Genomic DNA, 22,689 nt, shown 5'->3' with positions numbered 1-22,689 from the left:
GATCTTAACGACTGTCCACGACAGCCAGCACTCACCGCATTCACTTCCCGCATCCAGAGAAAGCTGGCACCACTGAAGTAGGGAAGGGGGGGGAATTTAGGATCTTTAGTGCGGGGGTGGGGGGTTGGTGTTGTCAGCTCTGCATTTCTAGTGCAGGGTGGGGGGGGAAGGGGGTGACCTCTGCACTTTGTGCAGCTGTGGAGGGGGAGAGGTCAACTATTCAATTTAAGTGTTGCGGGAGGTGGGGTTAAAACAAGCTACCATTTATTTTCTGTGTATTATGGGGGGGGGGGGGGGGGGAGAAACTGGTCACACATTTATGTACAGTGTAGTAGTGGGGGGGTTCCGGGATTGAACTTTGTCCTCCCTGTGCAGGTCTGGCAGCCCTTTAAAATTGGCGGCAGCACCTGCGCCGAGGCAGCTGACACCGTTGCTGGTGCTGCAGAGCCTGCCCCCGCCACGTGATTGTGGGGGTGGACCGCCCAGCGTATGGAAATGAGCCATCGCACACTAGGTCACGGCAGCATGGCACGAGAGAATAAAATTCAGCTCCACAAATAGAGCAAAGATTTATCTGAAAAGGACTTTTGTGTTACCCTTTTCCCTGGTCTCTTCTATTGGATTTTGTTCTTCCTAAGATAACCTTACTGAATGTTTATTTTGCAGAAGATTAATGTTTTTATTACAGTACAGACTTTTTGAAATATATTCAAGTGCAACAGTATCATTTTGAGACATAAATTGGCAAAAAATACAAAATTGCCATTATAATGAATGGTATGTTTCAAAGTATAATGAATGCACAAAGAAGCTTATTCCCTCACAGACTGGTGTTTGTCTCTGATTGTTTGTTATAGATCCAGTTCAATTCTATCAGCGGATCAAAAACTGCTCAACGCAATTTTTTTAAACAAATGGTAGAAATGTGCCTCTTAGATTTCATCTTTTTCTGTGAATTGTTTTAAGCCATTTCATATTGAATCTAGTTTCCCTTTTTGAGTTCTCTGTTATATAACATCTGCACCTAAAATTATACCTCCCGTATGATCCAAATTTACCCATTCTCATCTATACTTTCACTTTTTTCCTTCCAGTTAATAAATGCCATGCACTATGCTCCTTATCCAGCTGGTTTTTCAGTTCCCACAGGTTTGCCTTAATAAAGGCACAAAAGGTTGAAATGTCATCTAGCCATTTTCTTCATCAGAGCATTGAAATTGCAGAGTATTTCTCAATCCACTATAGTCTCTGAATATACTGAGAAATCGTAGCTGTTTGTAACCTTTCTTTACTGCGACTCAAGCTATGTCCCAAGTGGTTAACGTGACCTTGGCTTTTCCTCATGTTGTGTGATAGGAGATTGGATTGCCATTGACAGGAATCGAAGCATAAGTTAGCACTTAGCTGATATTTTATTTAAATCACTATACAATGTATTAAAAGATTCTGGTGTACTTTAACATGATTTATAACACATTACAGGCCTGTCTAAAATTCTAAGTTATATTATAACTAATTATTTTCACGTTGATACATTATATATTTTTTTAAAATAGCCAACAATTAAATGAAAGGATTTATGCTTCATGGCAAAATTCTGCGAAACAACTTTCTACTCTGTATAGCGAGCAATAATCACAATAGGCTGGATTCTATAGGCCTGCCGCCAAAATAGGCGGCAGGCAAGAAAAATGGTGGCCCACACACTCGGACGCACATCGCAGAGCTGCCGCGATTCCAAACGCGGCGGCTGATTAGCATGGTCGGGGCAGCCACTCATCCCAATGACGCGTAGGGGGCAGGCGAGCCAGCCCCGGCAACAGCGTCTGGCATCAATGTGCAGGCTCCGACACCATTTTTAAAGGGCTTAGAGCCCTTACCAGTAAATGTAAATGCTTAAAGGTCCCACTACACCACTATTAGGAATTAAATTTCATGCAAACTTTGCATCCTCTCTCCCACCTCTCCAATGAGTTCTCAATAAATGCCTCCAGAAAACCATATTTGGAAATGATGAACTTTAACCTCCCCCTACCTACAGAACTTTGACCCTCAACCCCTTCCCACCATCCCTACAACCAATCGGAGCGATTCTTCCCACTCCCACTTCCTTCCCAACCTGAAGATTTCACTCCTCCCCCCGCCCCACAGGAGTTGCACCTTGTTCCCCGGACAGGGATTCGAAGGCGCAGCAGTGCCAGCCGCCAGGATGAAGATTACAACGGCAAATCAGGAGGTGACAGGAACTTCACTAATTCAGGTAAGTTAACTTAGTTAAATATGTAAATCGTCGTCCTGTTGCCAAGCAGCAGGCTGGTTGCCACAAAGCCTCTCCGCCTCCGTTGAGATCGGGCCAGGCCCTGCCGGCGTTAAGGTCGGTGGCAGGCCTCATCCGGAGCAATCTTCATGCCCACACTGCCACCGTTCCCGATGTCAAAGGCTCTATACGATTCAGCCCAATGTTAATTCTTTCTAAAATGAACCAGTTGGCTCAGAGATTGATACAGAAATGCATTTTTAAGGACAGTTGTTGAGCCTCACCTATCATATAGGTGGCACAGTGGCGCAGTGGTTAGCACCGCAGCCTCACAGCTCCAGCGACCCGGGTTCGATTCTGGGTACGGCCTGTGTGGAGTTTGCAAGTTCTCCCTGTGTCTGCGTGGATTTTCTCCGGGTGCTCCGGTTTCCTTCCACAGCCAAAAGACTTGCAGGTTGGTAGGTAAATTGGCCATTATAAATTGGTAGGTGGTAGGGAAAATATAGGGACAGGTGGGGATGTGGTAGGAATATGGGTTTAGTGTAGGATTAGTATAAATGGGTGGTTGATGGTCGGCACAGACTCGGTGGGCCGAAGGGCCTGTTTCAGTGCTGTATCTCTAAACTAAACTAAAATAAACATACATAGCTTGGGTAATAAGCAGCTGTGAGGCCTGGAAAACCTCATAAGGTGAGTTCTTACTGAGCACACTCATTCAGCACACCGTAACTTCTCCCATAAAGGAAACCTTTAACCTGCACATTATGCAGCACCTATCACCAATGTTACGACCAGGTGAGAAAGAGGTCTAGGGTTCCCTTTCAGCCTTCACCTGGTCTTACCGTAACAGGGTTTTATTTTTAAACACACTGTGTTTTTAGTTCCTCCATGGTGAATCCTTGTTCACCACTTTCCAATTATAAGGCAAAGAAACTAGCACAAATAGGCTTTCTTAGGTTTAAAGAAGAAAAGTTGAAATTTATTAAACTTAAACTCTAACTTGGTTAATGCCTACAGGTACACAACACATCCATGTTAGCATGTATACTCGATACACACATGCAAATACAAAAAAGAGCAGAAGAAAAATAAAGTGGAAAAGTTTGAGGCACTATCTGAAGAGTTTTTGTTACAGTTCTTCGAGCTCACTGTAGTGTCCTTTATTGTACGTAGATCTTGCTTTTTGTTGGGGCCCAGAATTCTTCTTAAACCTTGTTCGCTGTAGGAGACTTTTCTCTTGGGTTTCATGTGCCTTCAATGGATTCAGAGGCTTGTGAGAAAGAGATGGGAACAGACAGACAGGAGGGGCTGTGGCAAGCCAGCAGGAGAGATCTTCTCAGTCCAGGAGCATTCTGATTTCTGCCCAAACTGTTTGTACAAATTCAAAAACTGAGTTTGCCCAGCAGGTTAGTCATGTGACCAGCTGGTTTAACCATGTCCGTTTGTGTATTCGGCCATCTTGGGAGTCAACCTGGAATGCGAGCTTCCCCACCTTCAACGTCTGGTGATCAAAAGTCCATTGTGGGTTGAATGTGTCAGGGATGTGTCCTTTGTCCTTTCCAAGCACTGTCTGTTAATAAGCAAATGTCTTTCCAGCCTACATCTGGCAATTTTTTTAAGCAAGTCCTTTCTTCACTTCAACAACAGTTTGAAATTTAAGGTCCATGTGGCAAAATTAATATGCCTCATGTTTGCCTGCAAGACACCAATAAAATGCTCACTGAGGGCATTCTGATCTCTTGGTCAGTGGCTTTGCTATACAGAGTGCTAAATTTTATCTCAGTGAGAGGAAAAGATATTGTCATCCCAGTTCTGTTAGCTGAGCAGGGACTGGCATTAAAGGCAGTTATAGAAAAGTTTACGTCACAGAGAATTCCACCCTCTCAGCGGAAGACAGTTTTATTGTGGTGAGTAGCTCTCATGGGAAGAAAGGGGCAAAAAAAAATAAAGCAAGTCCCATAGATTAGACCTTGCCAACTAAGTGCTTTGATGCAAAAGGAAAAAGCAATATGAAACAAATATAATTGCATAGACTTTTCTCATGCTTTTTTAGTAAAGAGTTCTTTAGGGTGGGACAGGAGGGATGCCTTGAGTAGGATGTAATAAATGTGACTATGGGCCTATCTCACTGGCTTCCTGTCAACACAGGATACAGACCTAGTGTCTCTGCTCTGCGCTGCCAACTTGGGTATTATATGGAAACTCCTGCCTGTGAAATACACTGCTTAATGGGAAATATTTTCATCCTATTATCCAGATTGTGATATACCCTTTGGAGATATATATGTATGCATATTTACACCTACAAACAAGGCAGTGAAGTGAAATGTACTTTTGAATACTAAGATTGCTACAGTTTATGTGACCTCTACTAAAGTGACATATTTCAGAGTACATTATAATTATTCTTGGATCACCATAAACCTGGCAAACCCTGCACAAATTTGCTTCAAATAATAATTATACAGAAATTAATCAACTGCATAGGTTAGAAATGTTTAAGATTACTGATATCTGTTAACACTTTTCATTCAACTTGGCCAGACTAAATAGCTGGATGAAAAATATCTTTCCATTTTTATTGATCTATATGAATTTCTTTATTTCAAATGTTTATTTATATTATTCTATTTTTCTATTGACTTATTTTTTCTTGTCTGATATTCCTAATTTTTCTCCTGGTATTCTTACCTCCTTAATTTCCTCATTGTATAGGTGGTTGCCTACACATCAGAAGTACTGCATTTCAAAACAATTCACAGTATGAGAGCACTTCAAGTTGTTTGAGGGCTGTGACAAGACGGTATATAAATTGAAATCTTCTTTCTCTTCTGGTAAAACTTTCTTAATCTGATTTCTTACTTTCTTTAATATTTGCTGTGGGTTTTTATTTGCTTTAAAGCCCTAGATTGCAGTAAAAACAAATGCTTTTGTAAAAGTAGCAGATGCTGGGAAAGGGACAGATGGAGTGAGAAAAGGAGGAAGGAGTGTTCATGAAATGTTTTTCATTTTTTATTTATTTAGAGATACAGCACTGAAACAGGCCCTTTGGCCCACCGAGTCTGTGCCGACCATCAGCCACCCATTTATACTAAACCTACATTAATCTCATATTCCTACCACATCCCCAGCTTCCCTCAATTCCCCTACCACCTACCTACTAGGGGCAATTTACAATGGCCAATTTACCTATCAACCTGCAAGTCTTTGGCTGTGGGAGGAAACCGGAGCACCCGGCGGAAACCCACGCGGTCACAGGGAGAACCTGCAAACTCCGCACAGGCAGTAACCAGAATCGAACCCGGATTACTGGAGCTGTGAGGCTGCGATGCTAACCACTGCGCATTGGATGCAGTCCTGATTCCTGCTTAAGAAGCTATACTGCATAGCAAGCACTGCATAGTCTCTGCACTCTCCTACGTTCTCCCCATCTTCTAAGATATGATACTGGTTGTAGCCACCTCAGAGGAATTAAAGACTGAGCGAACTTTGATAGGATCTGAACCCAAGATATTTTGGTCCCAGTAAACCACTCAGATTACTGATTTAGCCAACCTCAGAAGGAGGGAGATGGTGGTGTAGTGGTAACGCCACTGAACTAGTAATCCAGGGGCCCAGGCTAATGCCCTGGGGACACGGGCTCAAATCCCACCACGGCAGCTGGTGGAATTTAAATTCAATTAATTTTTTTTTTAATTTAGTATTTAAAACTAGTATCAGTACTGTGATGGTGCCATGTCATAAAAACCCATCTGGGTCATTCATGTCCTTTTGGGAAGGAAACCTGCTGTCCTTACCTGGTCTACATGTTACTCCAGGCCCACAGCAATGTGATTGACTCTTAACTGCCCTCTAAAATGGCCTAGTAAGCCACTCAGTTCAAGGGCAATTAGGGATGGGCAACAAATGCTGGCCTTGCCAGCAATGCCCACATCCCATGAAAGAATTTTTAAAAAAGCAGAGGAACCGCAGGTCAATGTTAGTAGGCATAAGAGAAGCTTGCAGGAACAGCAATAGATATTTGGGAATGGAGGTTAGGAGCAGCATTTCAAAATGCATTCACTAAGCAGAAAACCTAGAGCTACAGTTGTTCCAAGTGGTCCTACATTCAACCCAATGTCATTCTTACAATTTCAGGCAATTAACTGTGGCAAACAGTTTTCAAAATGGAAGCCCATCTGCCTAGAATTGTGAGCATTGGAGGTGCCCACTGCTGGCTAAAGCTACAAAATGCTTAATGAGCTTTCCTAGATTGTTAGTAAAAAAAATTCTTAAATCTTGGAGGGAACATATGTAACAACAAAAGTTAAAACTCGGGTTTGCAATTTTTCAGATTAAATCATAGATTACGATGAATAAAAGTCATTTACATTTACTACAAAAATTATTCTTTAAATATTTCATAAACAGTACATAGATTTTACTGAGGATGATATTTGATAGAGAATGAATATGCATTTTAAAAGCTGTAAAGGCAAATCAGTACTCAAAAAATTAAATGATCATCTGAAAGCTAGATCTGATTTTTGAATTGAATATAAATTGGTAGACCAGCATGATTCGTCCATAAAGCTGAATGGAACCAAAACAAATGAGTGAAATTTGTTACCATTTTCAAAATTATTACTTATATATTTGCTTACAGTTTGGTTTACAGCCCAATTGTATATTTATTCTGAACTCTTAGGGTGCCAAGCAGTTAAATCAGTTTAATAAGTAAACAATTATCAACATCAGTTACTATGGATTCAGAGAACAACTCATGAAAACAAGTTCATGAAGCAGCAACGTGCTACTACTTATTGGCAATACTCTGGAAATACCTCATCCAACCTACCATTTTCAAAGTGACAGTGAGATCTGGGGCTGTGACCCTGCATGGAATAATTAGCCTCTTTCCTTCAGTCATGTACACAACTTCGGGCACTTCTGTGTGTTGCTCCACAAATGGACTGTGTTTGTCTGAAACAGAATCAACATTTTTATCCAGTTGAATTGTAAGAATAAGATATGCCTTTTGTGGTGCAGAAAATTGTCCGCCCAAAGACAGAATCCAGTCAGAGGTCACCTAAGTCAGCATGAAAGTACATGTATACACAACCTGAAGTTACAGAGCTGCACCGAGATTCTTCTTAAGACCTATCAGAATAAAAACTGAAGTTTGCTTGCGTCAGTGTTCTTTACTAAAAATGGCAGTTGACTTTGAAACAGTCTGCATCTGCAAAATAATGATTTTGCAGATAAATAAGTCTTTAGGCAGAAGTGTAGGGGAAAAAATAGCTAAGACAGATATGTAGAGTGTAAAAGTATGTGTTAGGGGAAATAGAACTGTAAGCTCAGTATGATAGTGACACATAGCTGTAGGCATTAAAAAGGTTGAGACCTGATTAGTTTAGCACAGTTTTAATGAACCCTTTGTCTTGGCTTATAGACCTGTGATAAGCAGAATACACTGAGAGCTGAAAAAGAAAAGGACACTTAGAACAATATGTGTACCGGCACATAGGGACTGTTGCAATAGTATATAAATATGTGAAGCGAATGGTGATCAGCAAGCAGTTTCTCTTGAGCAGATCAAGCGAGATGCATCCCCTGTATGCATACTTGCATTGAATAAACCTTTGCTTGTTTGTACCCTCAGCCATCTCAGTGTCGAGTGTCTTTTGATACTCCACAACAATTGGCGTAGTCGGCAGGATCTCCACGAGTGGCCGGGGGGACTGGATGATCAGATACACCAAGCAGGTGAGTACCTTTCATTTACCACCCATAGGTAGGCTGTAAGTCTGGCGGCCGTACGAATGGACCACTGAGATCGAACCTGGGAGTGCCAGGGGAAACAAGACAAAGGGATAGTGCCAGGAGCTGGGAGCCACGAAGGTAGATCAGAACCGTTGCGCAACAGGCAGGTCAGAAACACCGAAGGGCAGGGGCCAGAGGCAAAGAACGGCCATAGGAATAAGAGTGAGAATATCTTTAAGATAGTTTTTCAAGCATACCAGGTACTGTGAAGCTTCACAGACTTTCTCTATTCTTGCCATGGTTGTGAATCGCAGTGACAGAGACACTCTTGCATCACTGGTATCAATAATCCACTGTCACTGAAAGTATGCAATGGGTATCAGAGTTCATTTGCACGTCAGTTTCAATTAGAATATGTGGCAGGACAGAGCACAATGCTATTGTATGGATGAATGGTGTGAGGGAGCATATGCATGATGCAATTCCAATAGACTATTTGTTTCTTTGTAACAGAGATCTTACAACTGCTGCGCCTAATAGTAACTTGAATATTATCAGGTTTCAAAGATGAACCAAACTAGATGTAGTGCTATGATACAGTTATTCTGGTTGGACAATCTAAATGCAGCAAACATAATCTACCTTATATCTTAGGATGCAGTTATGCTACAAGTACTGCTTATTGTAATGTGAAGATATCAGCCCTAAATAACACTGCTGGGTCAAAATTGCTGACAAGTAGGAAAAAAGAAAGTTATGTACAACAGTGCTTGCAAGCATATGCAGAACTTTGCTTATTAGCATACATATACTGGTTAAAGTTTAAGGATCATCTGGAAACTTTCCACCACTTCCTCTGTCATGCTCCCTCCCTCAGCATCTCTGCCTTGCTACTCCACTCCCAAGCCTCCTTTAAATTATCCTGTTTGATTCAGCTTTTTCCTCTCTATGCCTCCCCTTCCATTGAGTGTCCATTTGTCAACCACATTGTAAAGTTCTCTGAGATGTCTGTGTGTGGTCAGCTCTCTTGCAATAAAAGTTATTTGTAAACTGTCTTATACAGCAGCTTTACATGCAAGTTATACATTTGTGTAAAGCCAAAATTACTTTCCAGCAAGGCAAAGACTGCAATTTAATTGAACTATGCTTAATTTCATAAATCTAAACAAAATCAGAATCACCTCATCTGACACTAATGGCAATTTAAACCCTGGAATGGCAATACTGTTCACAGCTACAGAGTAGTCCAACCTTTCTCTCTCAGTGGATTTAGTATCTCACAGCTAATCAAACTATTCCCAACTTTGTCTGACAGACCTATTCCCAAGCTGTTTCAATATTTTTTGAGTAAAGTATTTCTATTGTCTGTGATCCCAAACAAAGAAAAAAGCCAAAAGGAAAAAGATACCCTGAGAACCACTAAATCAGATGAAAGCCTGGATTTGTTTTCTTTTCGTTTGAGGAAAGTCGTATTCTTAAAATATGAAAAAAGTATTATTTTGTTAATAATACACACCCTCAACAACCATTACTAGGGAGTAAAAATAATTATTCCCTTGTGGACTATTCAAAAATGGCACAAAATGAAGAAAAGATCTACTTCCATGTGTAAAGATTATTGCCATATGGTTTCCTGAGACTCACCATCTCATTGTGGAGATCATGAGAAGTATTAGGAAGAGCTGTTGGGCATTGCTGCATGCAGACATAGTGTCACCAGCAACTGAAGCTATGGGACAGCTACTTTGTTTAACCTCAGTGCATCACTGTTGAGAACTGGAGCAGGAAGAGATAGCCATACATAGCAACAAGTACAGTGAGGTTCTGTAATTCTGCCATAGGCACGTTTCTTTAAAACTAAGACCCTTTACAAAATTAAAAATATGTAACTAAAGATATTTTATACAGATAGAAGCAATTCTCATTTTCGCAAAATAAACACGCTTAGAAACAATAATTTACTGATGAGCGAAGTTATTTTTCTTTCAAATTTATTTTGAAGTTTTATGTACAATAGATTAAATTCAAGTAACTTGTTGATAGCTACATCTCTAATTTGCAAGGTCTCACTTTTGATCCCTGGACTACTGACCACAAATAGAGCAGCAGTAGAGGTTATTCAATTGACCTCAACACCCTTGAGTTATGGTAAAATCAACCAGGGTTTCAATTCATCATTGTTATACAATGATGCCTGCTAGAAGTACATGTTTGGGACAATGGATTGGATAGGGTTGAGTTTAGCTGTTTCCTGCGGTTAAAATTAAATATGAAGTGATAACACAATACCATTCATTGTATTGCTCTGGGAAAGCTTCTATATCCTTGGAGGCACTGATCTAACTAATAATTACCCACATTGAGCACCAACAATAATTTGCACTTATACAGCACCTTATTTTATTTTTAACAAAGCATAGGAAAATGTCCCAAGGTACTCCACATGAGCTTAATAGGACAAAAATTAACACAAGCCAAAAGAGATATTAGGATAGATGACTGGAAGCTTGGTCAAAGAGTTAAGCTTTAAGGATGGTCTTGAAGGAGGAGAAAGAGGTGGAGTGACAGAGAAGTTCAGGGACGGATTTCAGAGTTTTTGGCTTAGATGACTAAAGGCATAACTGCAATGGTAGGATGAAATGTGTTGGGGATGCTGAAGAGACCCGAATTGAACCAATGTAGAGGTCTTGGAGGGTTGGAGGGATGGAAAAGCTTACACAGATAGAGAGGGACTAGGCCTTGGAAGGATTTGAACATTAGGATGAGAAATTTAAAATTGAGGCATTGGTAGATCAAAAGCCAATGTAGGTCAGTGAACACAGGAATGATAGGTGAACAGAACTTGTAGTGGGCAGAAGAGTTTTAAATGAACTCAAACTTATGGAGAGCGGAAGCTGGGATTGTGTCCAGGAGAGCATTACAATAATTGAGTCTAGAGGTAACAAAATCATGGATGAAGATTTCAGCAGCAGATAGGTTGAGGCAGGAGTGGAGATGGATGTTAAGAAGTAGCATTGAACTATTATTTTATAGTTTCTTTTTACCTGACTGACAAAAAATTGTAGAGCTCTGTGCAGAGGTTCATAGCTCTTTTTTAAGAAAGACATCAATAAACAGCATGAAAACAGAATGATAAATTGGCCCTTAAATAGCCAATCTGTATTTCTGTACATCACAACTTGACATTTATTTATTTTCAAATTAATATATTAGTCTCCAAATTTTGTCTTTTCATAGAAATTCAATGGTGCGCACCAAGTAAAGGCAGAAATCTAAATGGTGGACAGTGAATAGGAAGACAACAATTCAATCAAAGGTGCCAATGGCAATATTATTTGTTCATTAACCACCTAGTGCCATGATTGAAGGATTCTTCTGACCAGTTTTCACTCCCTACCATAGACATACTATCAAACTAGAGGAGGTCTGAATATTACTTGAGTCTCAGATTTGAATTTGTTCTCCTGGCTGAGGATATAATATTCCAGCATTGATCCTTATTGTAATTTCCAAAATAGCTTTGTTAAAAATAAAATAAGTGGCCCACCCATGGTTCAGAATATTTAACCAGTCAGTAGTTGAGCCATAAAGACCAGGAAAATACAGGGTTTGATCCCCAGCCTGCACAGAGTTAACTGATCCCCAGCCTGCACTGAGTTAGTTGATCTCCATCAAGGTGCTTATAGTGGTGTTACAATTGGTTTCGGTGCCACTGAAATAAGAAGGGGAATATTGGCAAAGATTCCTGCGCCTGATCACTTTCCAGCAGACCTGATGGAAGTGCAAATGTATGGACATCAAGTAAAGACAGGATCAGGTGTGGCCGAGATACCTCCCACAGTCAATAGCATACCAACATTCATTAGCAAGACTCAGATTAGTCGTGGACAACTGAACACTCATGTAAATTAGAAGCAGTCAGTAAAGGAGAAAAGAATTAAAAGAAATCATCCTATGTAAGCTCCAGAAATGGTTTACATCAGATTCAGTATTACAAAGAAATAAATTAGTTAACCACATTGCTGATTAGCAGAATCAGGAGAATGCAGGATGACATAGATTGGGACCTGAATATTGAAGAGTACATGACATTTAGGAAGGACAGGAAGCTAGGAAAAGTTGGAGGGATGGCTCTGTTATTTAATGATGGTATTAATGCAATAGAGAGGGATGACCTAAGTTCAGGAACCAAGATGTAGAAGCAGTTTGGGTAGAGATGAGAAATGATAAAGGCAAGAAGTCACTTGTGGGAGTGGTGTACAGGCCCCCTAACAGTAACCACATGGTAGGACAGGCTACAAAGGAAGACATAATAGGAGCTCGTTAGAAAAGTACAGCAATAATCATGGGGGATTTTATTCTACATATAGACTGGAAAAATCAGATGGGCAAAGGTAGCCTAGATGAACAGTTCATAGAACGTTTTCAGGATAGTTTCTTAGAACCGCTCGTTCTGGAGCCAACCAGAGAGCAGGCTATACTATTCCTGGTATTGTGCAACAAGATAGGATTCATTAATGGCCTCATAGTGAAGATGCCCGAGGCAACAACGATCATAATATGATTGGTTTTTACATTCAGTTTGAGGGAAAGAAGAGTGGGTCTAAAACTAGTATTTTAAACTTAAATAAGGGCAATTATGAGGGCATTAAAGCAGAGCTAGCTAAAGTGAACTGGCAAAGTCGGTTAAAGAACAAAGAACAGTACAGCACAGGAACAGGCCATTCGGCCCTCCAAGCCTGCGCCGATCTTGATGCCTGCCTAAACTAAAACCTTCTGCACTTCCAGGGACCATATCCCTCTATTCCCATCCTATTCATGTCTTTGTCAAGATGCCTCTAAAACATCGCTATCGCACCTGCTTCCACCACCTCCCCCAGCAGCAAGTTCCAGGCACTCACCACCCTCTGTGTAAAGAACTTGCCTCGCACAACTTTGCCCCTCACACCTTAAACCTATGCCCCCTAATAACTGACTCTTCCACCCTGGGAAAACGCTTCTGACTATCCACTCTGTCCATGCCGCTCATAACTTTGTAAACCTTTATCATGTCGCCCCTCCACCTCCGTCGTTCCAGTAAAAACAATCCAAGTTTATCCAACCTCTCCTCATAGCTAATGCCCTCCAGACCAGGCAACATCCTGGTAAACCTCTTCTGTACCCTCTCCAAAGCCTCCACGTCCTTCTGGTAGTGTGGCGACCAGAATTGCACGCAATATTCTAAGTGTGGCCTAACTAAGGTTCTGTACAGCTGCAGCATGACTTGCCAATTTTTATACTCTATGTCCCGACCGATGAAGGCAAGCATGTCGTATGCCTTCTTGACTACCTTATCCACCTGCGTTGCCACTTTCAGTGACCTGTGGACCTGTACGCCCAGATCTCTCTGCCTGTCAATACACCTAAGGGTTCTGCCATTTACTGTATACTTCCCACCTACAATAGACCTTCCAAAATGCATTACCTCACATTTGTCTGGATTAAACTTCATCTGCCATTTCTCCGCCCAAGTCTCCAACCGATCTATATCCTGCTGTATCCTCTGACAATCCTCATCACTATCCCCAACTCCACCAACCTTTGTGTCGTCCGCAAACTTACTAATCAGACCAGCTACATTTTTCTCCAAATCATTTATATATATACTACAAAGAGCAAAGGTCTCAGCACTGATCCCTGCAGAACACCACTAGTCACAGCCCTCCATTCAGAAAAGCACCCTTCCACTGCTACCCTCTGTCTTCTATGACTGAGCCAGTTCTGTATCCATCTTGCCAGCTCACCTCTGATCCTGTGTGACTTCACCTTTTGTACCAGTCTGCCATGAGAGACCTTGACAAAGGCTTTACTGAAATCCATATAGGTAACATCCACTGCCCTTCCTTCATCTTTGTCACTTCCTCAAAAAACTCAATCAAATTAGTGAGACACGACCTCCCCTTCACAAAACCATGCTGCCTCTCGCTAATAAGTTAGTTTGTTTTCAAATGGGAGTAAATCCTGTCCCGAATAATCCTCTCTAATAATTTCCCTACCATTGGCTCATCTGACATGTGGGAGTCTTTCAAATGTCAGTTGATTAGAATCCAGGACCAGCATGTTCCTGTGAGGAAGAAGGATAAGTTTGGCAAGTTTCGGGAACCTTGGATAATGCGGGATATTGTGAGCCTAGTCAAAAAGAAAAAGGAAGCATTCGTATTATAGGCTCACCGGCCTATAATTTCCTGCATTATCCTTGCCACCCTTCTTAAACAAAGGAACAACATTGGCTATTCTCCAGTCCTCTGGGACCTCACCTGTAGCCAATGAAGATGCAAAGATTTCTGTCAAGGCCCCAGCAATTTCTTCCCTTGCCTCCCTCAGTATTCTGGGGGTAGATCCCATCAGGCCCTGGGGACTTATCTACTTTAATGCTTTGCAAGACACCCAACACCTCCTCCTTTTTGATAATGAGATGACTGAGACTATCTACACTCTCTTCCCTTGGCTCATCATCCACCAAGTCCTTCTCTTTGGTGAATACTGATACACGTGTACGTGGCTCCACACGTAGATTCCCTTCTCTCTCCTTGAGTGGGCCAACCCTTTCCCTAGTTACCTTCTTGCTCTTTATATACGTATAAAAAGCCTTGGGATTTTCCTTAATCCTGTTTGCCAATGACTTTTCATGACCCCTTTTAGCCCTCCTGACTCCTTGCTTAAGTTCCTTCCTACTGTCTATATATTCAAGGGATTCGTCTGTTCCTAGCCTTCCAGCCCTTACGAATGCTTCCTTTTTCTTTTTGACTAGGCTCACAATATCCCGCGTTATCCAAGGTTCCCGAAACTTGCCAAACTTATCCTTCTTCCTCACAGGAACATGCTGGTCCTGGATTCTAATCAACTGACGTTTGAAAGACTCCCACATGTCAGATGTTGATGTACCCTCAAACAGCCGCCCCCAATCTAAATTACGGTTAAGGGATCGGTAGCAGTAGCAGACATTTAATGGGATATTTCAGAATACACAGAATAGATACAGTCCAACGAGAAAGTAAAATTCCAGGGGGAGTACCCACCATCTGTGGCTAACTAAAAAAGTTCAAGATAGTATCAAACTTAAAGAAAAAGCATTTAATTGCGCAAAGATGGGTGGCAGGTCAGATGATTGCTGTTTTTTGAATTCTGTCCAAAGAACGAATAAAAGATTAATAGGAGGGTAAAAAGAGTCCAAGAAAAAGCTAGCTACAAATATAAAAACAGGTGGTAAGAGTTTCTATAGATATTTAAAAAAGAAGAGTTAACAAAATGAGCGTTCATCCTATAGAAAGTGAATCTGGGGAATTAATAATGAAAAATAAGAAGATGGCAGATGAATGAGCAGGTAATTTGCATCAGTCTTCACAATAGAGGATACAAGTAACATCCCAGAAATAGGAAATGGAAGGGAGGGAGGAACTCAAGAAAATTAGAATCACCAGGGAAGTGGTACTCAGCAAATTGTTGGAGATGCGGGCCAACAAGTCCTCGGGTCCTGATGGACTTCAGCCAAGGGTCTTAAAAGAAGTGGATAGTGAAACAATTGATGCGTTGATTTTAATTTTCCAAAATTCCCTAGATTCAAGGAAGGTTCCATTAGATTGGAAAATAGCCAATGTAATTCCTTCAGTCAAAAAGGGAGGGAGACAGAAAGCAGGAAACTACAGGGCAGTTAGCTTAACATCTGTCCTAGGGCAAATGTTAGGAGCTATTATTAAAGATGTTATAGTAGGGCACTTCAAAACAAAATCAAGGTAATCAGACAGATTCAACATGGTTTTGAGAAAGGGAAATCATGTTTAACCAATTCATTGGTGTTCTTTGAAGAAGTAACATGTGCTGAGGAGAAAGGGGAACTGGTGGATCTTCTGTACTTAGATTTCCATAAGGCATTTGATAGATGCCACATCAAAGGTTATTGCAGAAAATAACAGCTCATGGTGTAGGGGGTGGCATATTGGCATAGATAAAAGATTGGCTAGCTAACAGGAAACAGAGAGTAGGGATAAATGGGTAATTCTCTGTTTAGCAAGATGTAATGAGTGGTGTGCCACAAGGATAAGTGCTGGGGCCTCAACTTTTTACAGTTTATATAAATGACTTGAATGAAGGGACTGAAGGTATAGTTGCTAAGTTTGCTGATAACACAAAGATAGGTAGGAAAATAAATTGTGAAAAGGACATAAATAGGCTACAAAGGGACATAGATAGGTTAAGTAAGTGGGCAAAGATCTGGCAAATGGAGTATAATATGGGAAAATGGGAAATTGTCCATGTTGGCACGAAGAATAAAAAAGCATAGTATCTAGATGGTGAGAGATTGCAGAGCTCTGAGATGCAGAGGAATCTGGGCGTCCGAGTGCATGAATCACAAAAGGTTAGTATGCAGGTACAGCAAGTAATTAGGAAAACTACTAGAATTTTATCATTTATTGCATGGGGAATTGAATACAAAAGTAGGGAGATTATGCTTCAGTTATACAGGGCATTGGGGAGACCACATCTGGGGCACTGTGTACAGTATTGGTCTCCTTATTTAAGGAATGATGTGAATACATTGGAAGCAGTTCAGAGAAAGCTTACTAGACTAATACCTGGAATGGGCAGGTTGTCTTATGAGGAAAAGTTGGACAGGCTAGGCTTGTATCTGCTGGAGTTTAGAACAGTAAGAGGCAACCTGATTGAAACATATAAAGATCCTGAGGGGTCTTGACAGGGTGGATGTGGAAAGGATGTTTTGAGGGGAAAAAGTTTCTCTCAGAGGTTTGAGAGTCTTTGGAAATCTCTTCCTCAAAAGGTGGTGGAAGCAGAGTCTTTGAATATTTTTAAGGGTGAGGTAGATTGATTCTTGATAAGCAAGGGGGTGAAAGGTTATCCAGGAATAGAGGGAATGTGGAATTGAGGTTACAATCAGATCAGCTATGATCTTATTGAATGGTGGAGCAGGCCGAGGGGCCAAGTGGCCTACTTCTGCTCCTAATTAGTATATTATATTCATACGAGAAACCATCTTTCCAGTATGGTAGAAACAAAGTCCATCATTGCTTAAATATGAACAAAAATAAATACGGTTGCAGATTATGTAGAGCACAGTATTTTTCATTGTCCAATTATTAGTAACTGCCCATAAAGGTATGTGGCTCATAAGAAAAGTAATTCTTCAAGCATGAGTTAGCACTTACTCTCCAAACTGAAGGCACTTTTGGGGCTGGAATTTGTTTTCTTGCTGCCACGCTGTTGTGATCTTGAGCCCATTAGAATGTGCAGGGCGGCCGCTCCCCTCCCCCAATCACGTGGTGGGGGCAGCCTTGACGACACCGTAAATGGCGTCAGCTGTATCTGCGCAGGCGCTGGCACCATTTTTAAAGGGCTGCCGGCCCTGCGTAGAGAATGCAGAATTACCCCCATCCCCCCTGCCACGAAACTAAAATTGCAGAGTTGACCCACTTCTCCTCCCAACTGCACTAAGTGCAGAGTTGACCCCTTCCGCACCCCCAAAACCGCACATAGTGCAGAGCTCACCCCTTCCCCCACCCCACTACACTTCAAATGCAGAGATCCCCCCTTCCCCACGTCGGTGGCGCCAGCTTTCCCTGGATGGGAAAGTAAAGGCCGTCGCACTAAAGATCCAGAACCGATGGGAGGATCGTGGATAGTTCAATTTAAATGTATGCAATAGGTAATTTCAATATTTAAAGCATAGTCTTGCTGCAGAGCGGTGGAGAGCCCACCACAGAGCTTCCTTGCTGCCGGGAAAATCGGGCTCAGCAATCCCGGCGTTGGGCTCTGTGGCAGGCTGCTGCCACTCTGATCTTCCGGCCCACCATGCCTTGGAGCCTTACGCCGGGAGCTAAACAAAATTCAGACCTTGGTTTGGTTTATGTATTTACAAACAATACAAACTCAGAATTTGTACTTTAAACCTGGGGAAAAGGCAGATTAGTGGCCCTCATGGAGCTAATTTGGGAAGTTGACTGAAACAATGCTTTGCCACAGGAACAAAATACAGAACCACTAGTGATTCTAATTCTACCACAATCTGTTTCCCAACTACTGATATATACTGAAAACATTGGTGGGGTTCTTTTTAACCAAAGCCAATATACAATACATTGACATTTATCAAACTTAAGACGTGCTGGTTACAATGTAATATGCATCAATTAGGCATCTCACAAGAGCCTAATTAGAAATACTCTGGTATTTTCTATATATATATTATAGAGAGAGAGATACAGCACTGATCCAGTGACCCGGGTTCAGTTCTGGGTACTGCCTGTGCGGATTTTGCGAGTTCTCCCTGTGACCGCGTGGGTTTCCGCCGGGTGCTCCGGTTTCCTCCCACAGCCAAAGACTTGCAGGTTTGATAGGTAAATTGGCCATTGTAAATTGCCCCTAGTGTAGGTAGGTGGAGGGAGAATTGAGGGAAGGTGGGGATGTGGTAGGGAATATGAGATTAATGTAGGATTAGTATAAATAGGTGGTTGATGGTCGGCACAGACTAGGGTTTCCTTTTGTTTTATTCAGTCTTGGGATAAGGCGTTACTGGCCCCATCCCTATTTGTACTCAAGAAGTTAGTGGTGGGCCTTCTTGTACCACTGCTGTCTAACTAGAGGTGGTACTCCCAGAATGCTGTTAGGTAGTCAGTTTCAGAATTTTGACACAGCAAAGATGAAGGAATGATAATATATGGTGTAAGAGGAAATGTAGCAGCATAGATAGAATAAAAGCAAAATACTGCAGATGCTGGAAATCTGAAATAAAAACAAAATTGCTGGAAATACTCAGCAGGTCCAGCAGCATCTGTGGTGAGAGAAGCAGAGTTAACTTTTCAGGTCAGTGACCTTTCACCAGAACTGGCAAAGGTTAGAAATGTAATAGGTTTTAAGCAAATAAAGCAGGGGTGGTAAAAGATAACAAAAGGGAAGGTGTTGTTAGACACAGGATCACAGAGAATAACTGAACAGAATGTCATGGAGAAAAGGCAAAAGGTGTGTTAATGGTGTGGTGAAAGACAAAGCGTTAGTGCAGACAGGGTGTTAAATTACAGAATAATGAACAGCCCTGGCCAAAAGCACAAAGATGAAAAAAAAACAGTGGGCGGGCACATGGAAAAAAATGAATGATGAAACAAACTAAAATAAAACAAAAAGAAAAAATAAAACTAAAAATAAAAAGGGGGGGGCCAGTCATGCTCTGAAATTACTGAACTCAATCTTCGGTCGGTAGGCTGTAGCATGCCTAATTGGTAAATGAGATGCTGTTCCTCGAGCTTGCGTTGTTGTTCACTGGAACACTGCAGCAAACCCAGGACAGAGATGTGGGCATGAGAGGAGTGGGGGGGTGGGGGTGCGGGTGTTGAAATGGCAAGCGACAGGAAGCTCTGGGTCATGTTTTCGGACTGAGCGAAGGTGTTCCATAAAGCGGTCACCCAATATGCGTTTGGTCTCCCCAATGTAGAGGAGACCACCTTGTGAGCAGTGAATACAGTATACTACATTGAAAGAAGTACAAGTAAATTGATGCTTCACATTAAAGGAATGTTTGGGGCCTTGGATAGTGAGGAAAGAGGAGGTAAAAGAGCAGGTATTCCACCTCCTGCGATTGCATGGGAAGGTGCCGTGGGAAGGGGACAAGGTGTCGGAAGTAATGGAGGAGTGGTTCAGGGTGTCACGGAGGGAACGATCCCTTCGGAATGCTGACGGGGAGGGCGGGGGAGGGGAAGATGCGTTTGGTAGGGGCATCATGCTGGATGTGGCATAAATGGCGGAAATTGATCCTTTGGATGTGGAGGCTGGTGAGGTGAAAAGGTGAGGACAAGCAGTTCTGGGAGGGAGGGGAAGGGGTGAGGGTAGAGATGTGGGAAATGGGCCGGACACGGTTGAAGGCCCTGTCAACCACAGTGGGGGGGAATCCTTGGTTGAGGAAAAAGGAAGACATATCAGAAGCGCTGTTGTGGAAGGTTGCATCATCAGAGCAGGTGCGTCGGAGGCGGAGAAACTGGGCGAATGGAATGGAGTCCTTACAGGAGGCAGGGTGTGAAGAAGTGTAGTCGAGATAGCTATGGGAGTCAGTGGGCTTATAATAAATATTAGTAGACAGCCTATTCCCAGAGATGGAAACAGAGAAGTCGGGGAAGGGAAGGGAAGTGTCGAAGATGGACAATGTAAAGGTGAGAGAAGGGTGAAAATTGGAAGCAAAGTTGATAAAGTTTTCCAGTTTGGGATGGGAGCAGGAAACGGCATCGATACAGTCATCAATGTACGGGAAAAAGAACTGGGGGAGGGGGCCTGAGTAGGACTGAAACAAGGAATATTCGGCATATCCCACAAAAAGACAGACATAACTAGGACCTTGCGGGAACCTATAGCAACACCTTTAACTTTGAAGGAAGTGAGTGGAGTTGAAGGAAAAGTTGTTCAATGTGAGAACAAGTTCAGCCCGGTGGAGGAGGGTGGTGGTGCTGGATGGGGACTGGTTGGACATCTGTTCAAGAGAGAAGCAGAGATCCCTCAGACCGTCCTGGTGGAGGATGGAGGTGTAGAGAGATTGGACGTTCATAGTGAAGAGGAGGTGGTTGGGGCCAGGAAACTGGAAATTGTCAAAATGACGTAGGGCACCAGAGGAGTCACAGATTTAGGTGGAAAGAGACTGAATCAGTGGAGAAAAGATACAGTAAAGATCGGAAGAAATAAGTTCAGTGGGGCAGGAACAAGCTGAAACGATGGGTCTGCCAGGACAGTCCTGTTTGTGGATTTTGGGAAGGAGGTAGGAGCGGGCTGTCCGGGCTTGTGAGACTATGAGGTTGGAAGCTGTAGAAGGAAGATCTCCAAGGTGGTGGGGTGATGGTCGGTGGTGGGGTGATGGTCGGTGGTGGGGTGATGGTCTGGGGGAGGTAGGAAGAAGTGTCTTAGAGTTGCCGCTCATCCTCTGCAAGGTAGAGGTCAGTATGCCAGACAACAACAGCACCCCACCCTTGTCTGCAGGTTTGATTACAATGTCGGGGTTAGACCTGATAGAACGGAGTGCAGCAAGTTCAGAGGGAGACAGGTTAGAGTGAGTGAGGGGGGCAGAGAAATTGAGATGCTGATGTCTCGCTGACAGTTTTCAATGAAAAGATCAAGAGCAGGTAAGAGGCCAGAGGGAGGGGTCCAGGTGGAGGGAGAATGCTGGAGGCGGGTGAATGGGTCTGCTGGTCAGTGGGGGTGGACTCCTGGTCAAAGAAGTGAGCCTGGAGGCGAAGGTGATGGGAGTAGAGCTCAACGTCATGCTGAGTGCGAAATCCATTGAGGGGGGTGCATAAAGGAATAAAACGGAGTCCTTTGCTGAGTACAGAACATTCGGCATCAGAGAGGGGAAGGTCATAGGGTATACTGAATGCACAGTAAGGGGTCAGATCAGAAGGGGTGGGATCAGACGGAAGTGAAGGGGAAGAGAAGGATCTGGAGGGGCATTAGTCCCCATCAGCTGCTGGAGCTTGGAAGAAAAGCTTGAAGGAAGTAAAAAAGGTTCTTGTTAATGCGTCGGAGAAGATGAAGGATGAAATGAAACTGCAGAGTAGAACAGCTTTGAGATAAGGTGAGGCGGTGCTTCTGGAGAGAGAGGTCCAGTGTGTACATGTGGCGGCGCATAGCACTGAGTGTGGATCTCAGGATGCGGCGAGAACAGTCCGAGGAATATTGTATTTCTCGGAGATACTTGTAATCCCAGATGGATTCAAAACATGAAGGATGAAACTTCAGTTGGCGCCCACGTGGAATAAGTCGGAGGCAGAGACAGTCGCTGAGGAAGGAGATGTGGTTGTGAAAACGAGTTTTTCTTGTTCTGAATATATATCGTGAAATATATATATATATATATATATTATAGAAAACAATGATTTAGGCCTGGGCAGAGGGATCTGGTGGCACTAATAAAGTAGGAGCTTTGGTACACACCAGAGGTGCTACTTAGCATCAGGAGAAACAGATCAGGAAAGTAAGTCCATGATCAAAAAAAGTGGTGTGGAAAGAAGAGGTTCCAGTTCATGGAACACTCACCTTTATTGGGACAGGAAGGAGCTGTAGTGCTGGACTCTGTTCTGGCCTAATGTGTAAGAAACCCAACAAGGGAGAAAATACTACTCAACCTCGTAGTGGGAAATTAACTGGAGCAGTTCAGAAAATCAAATCGGAGAACATCTGGGAAGTAGTGATCACAATATAAGGTGTAAGTTAATGATTGCAAAATATACAAAGACCAAAATACCAGAATGGATTAAAAAGCTGACTATGAGGGAATGAGGATGGAAGCAAGGAAGCTAAACCAGTGAAGAATATTGACAAAGAAGTAAAACAACAGTGATTCACTAGAACAATGTCACATTAGGGAAACCGTAGCTAGGCAGAGGGAATTTAGATACTGAAATTATTTTCATTGCAGCAGAGAAGGTGAAGAAAAGGTTTAATAGAGTTTTGTTAAAACTATAAAGAATTTTGATAGAAGGTACAGGGAAAGATTATTTCCTTTTGATGGGAAGTCGGAGATGAGTAGTTATCAATTTAAGACTAGAGTGAGGAGAGATGTTAAGAAAAATGTCTTCATGCAAAAGTCTTGGAGAATGGAATGCTTTGCCACAATGGGTGTTTGAGGCATCTTTTAAGGGAAAGTTGGATTATTAATTTAAGCTAAT

At 42.3% G+C, this 22,689-nt stretch overlaps 1 protein-coding gene across 3 annotated transcripts in view; it reads right to left on the bottom strand.

Moving 5' to 3' along the window:
- flt1 (fms related receptor tyrosine kinase 1) overlaps window positions 1-22,689 on the bottom strand; it is a 306,847-nt gene that overhangs the window by 241,402 nt on the left and 42,756 nt on the right. For all 3 annotated transcript variants that reach the window (XM_068033545.1, XM_068033546.1, XM_068033547.1), the window contains exon 4: window positions 7,095-7,219. In XM_068033545.1, coding sequence (XP_067889646.1) covers window positions 7,095-7,219 — 125 coding nt within the window. The remainder of the gene's footprint in view (window positions 1-7,094; window positions 7,220-22,689) is intronic.

The sequence above is a fragment of the Heterodontus francisci genome, chromosome 6 (assembly GCF_036365525.1).
Source record: "Heterodontus francisci isolate sHetFra1 chromosome 6, sHetFra1.hap1, whole genome shotgun sequence".
Lineage (NCBI taxonomy): Eukaryota > Metazoa > Chordata > Chondrichthyes > Heterodontiformes > Heterodontidae > Heterodontus > Heterodontus francisci.
The sequence above is the reverse complement of the archived record's forward strand: the minus strand, read 5'-3'. Positions and strand labels throughout refer to the sequence as shown.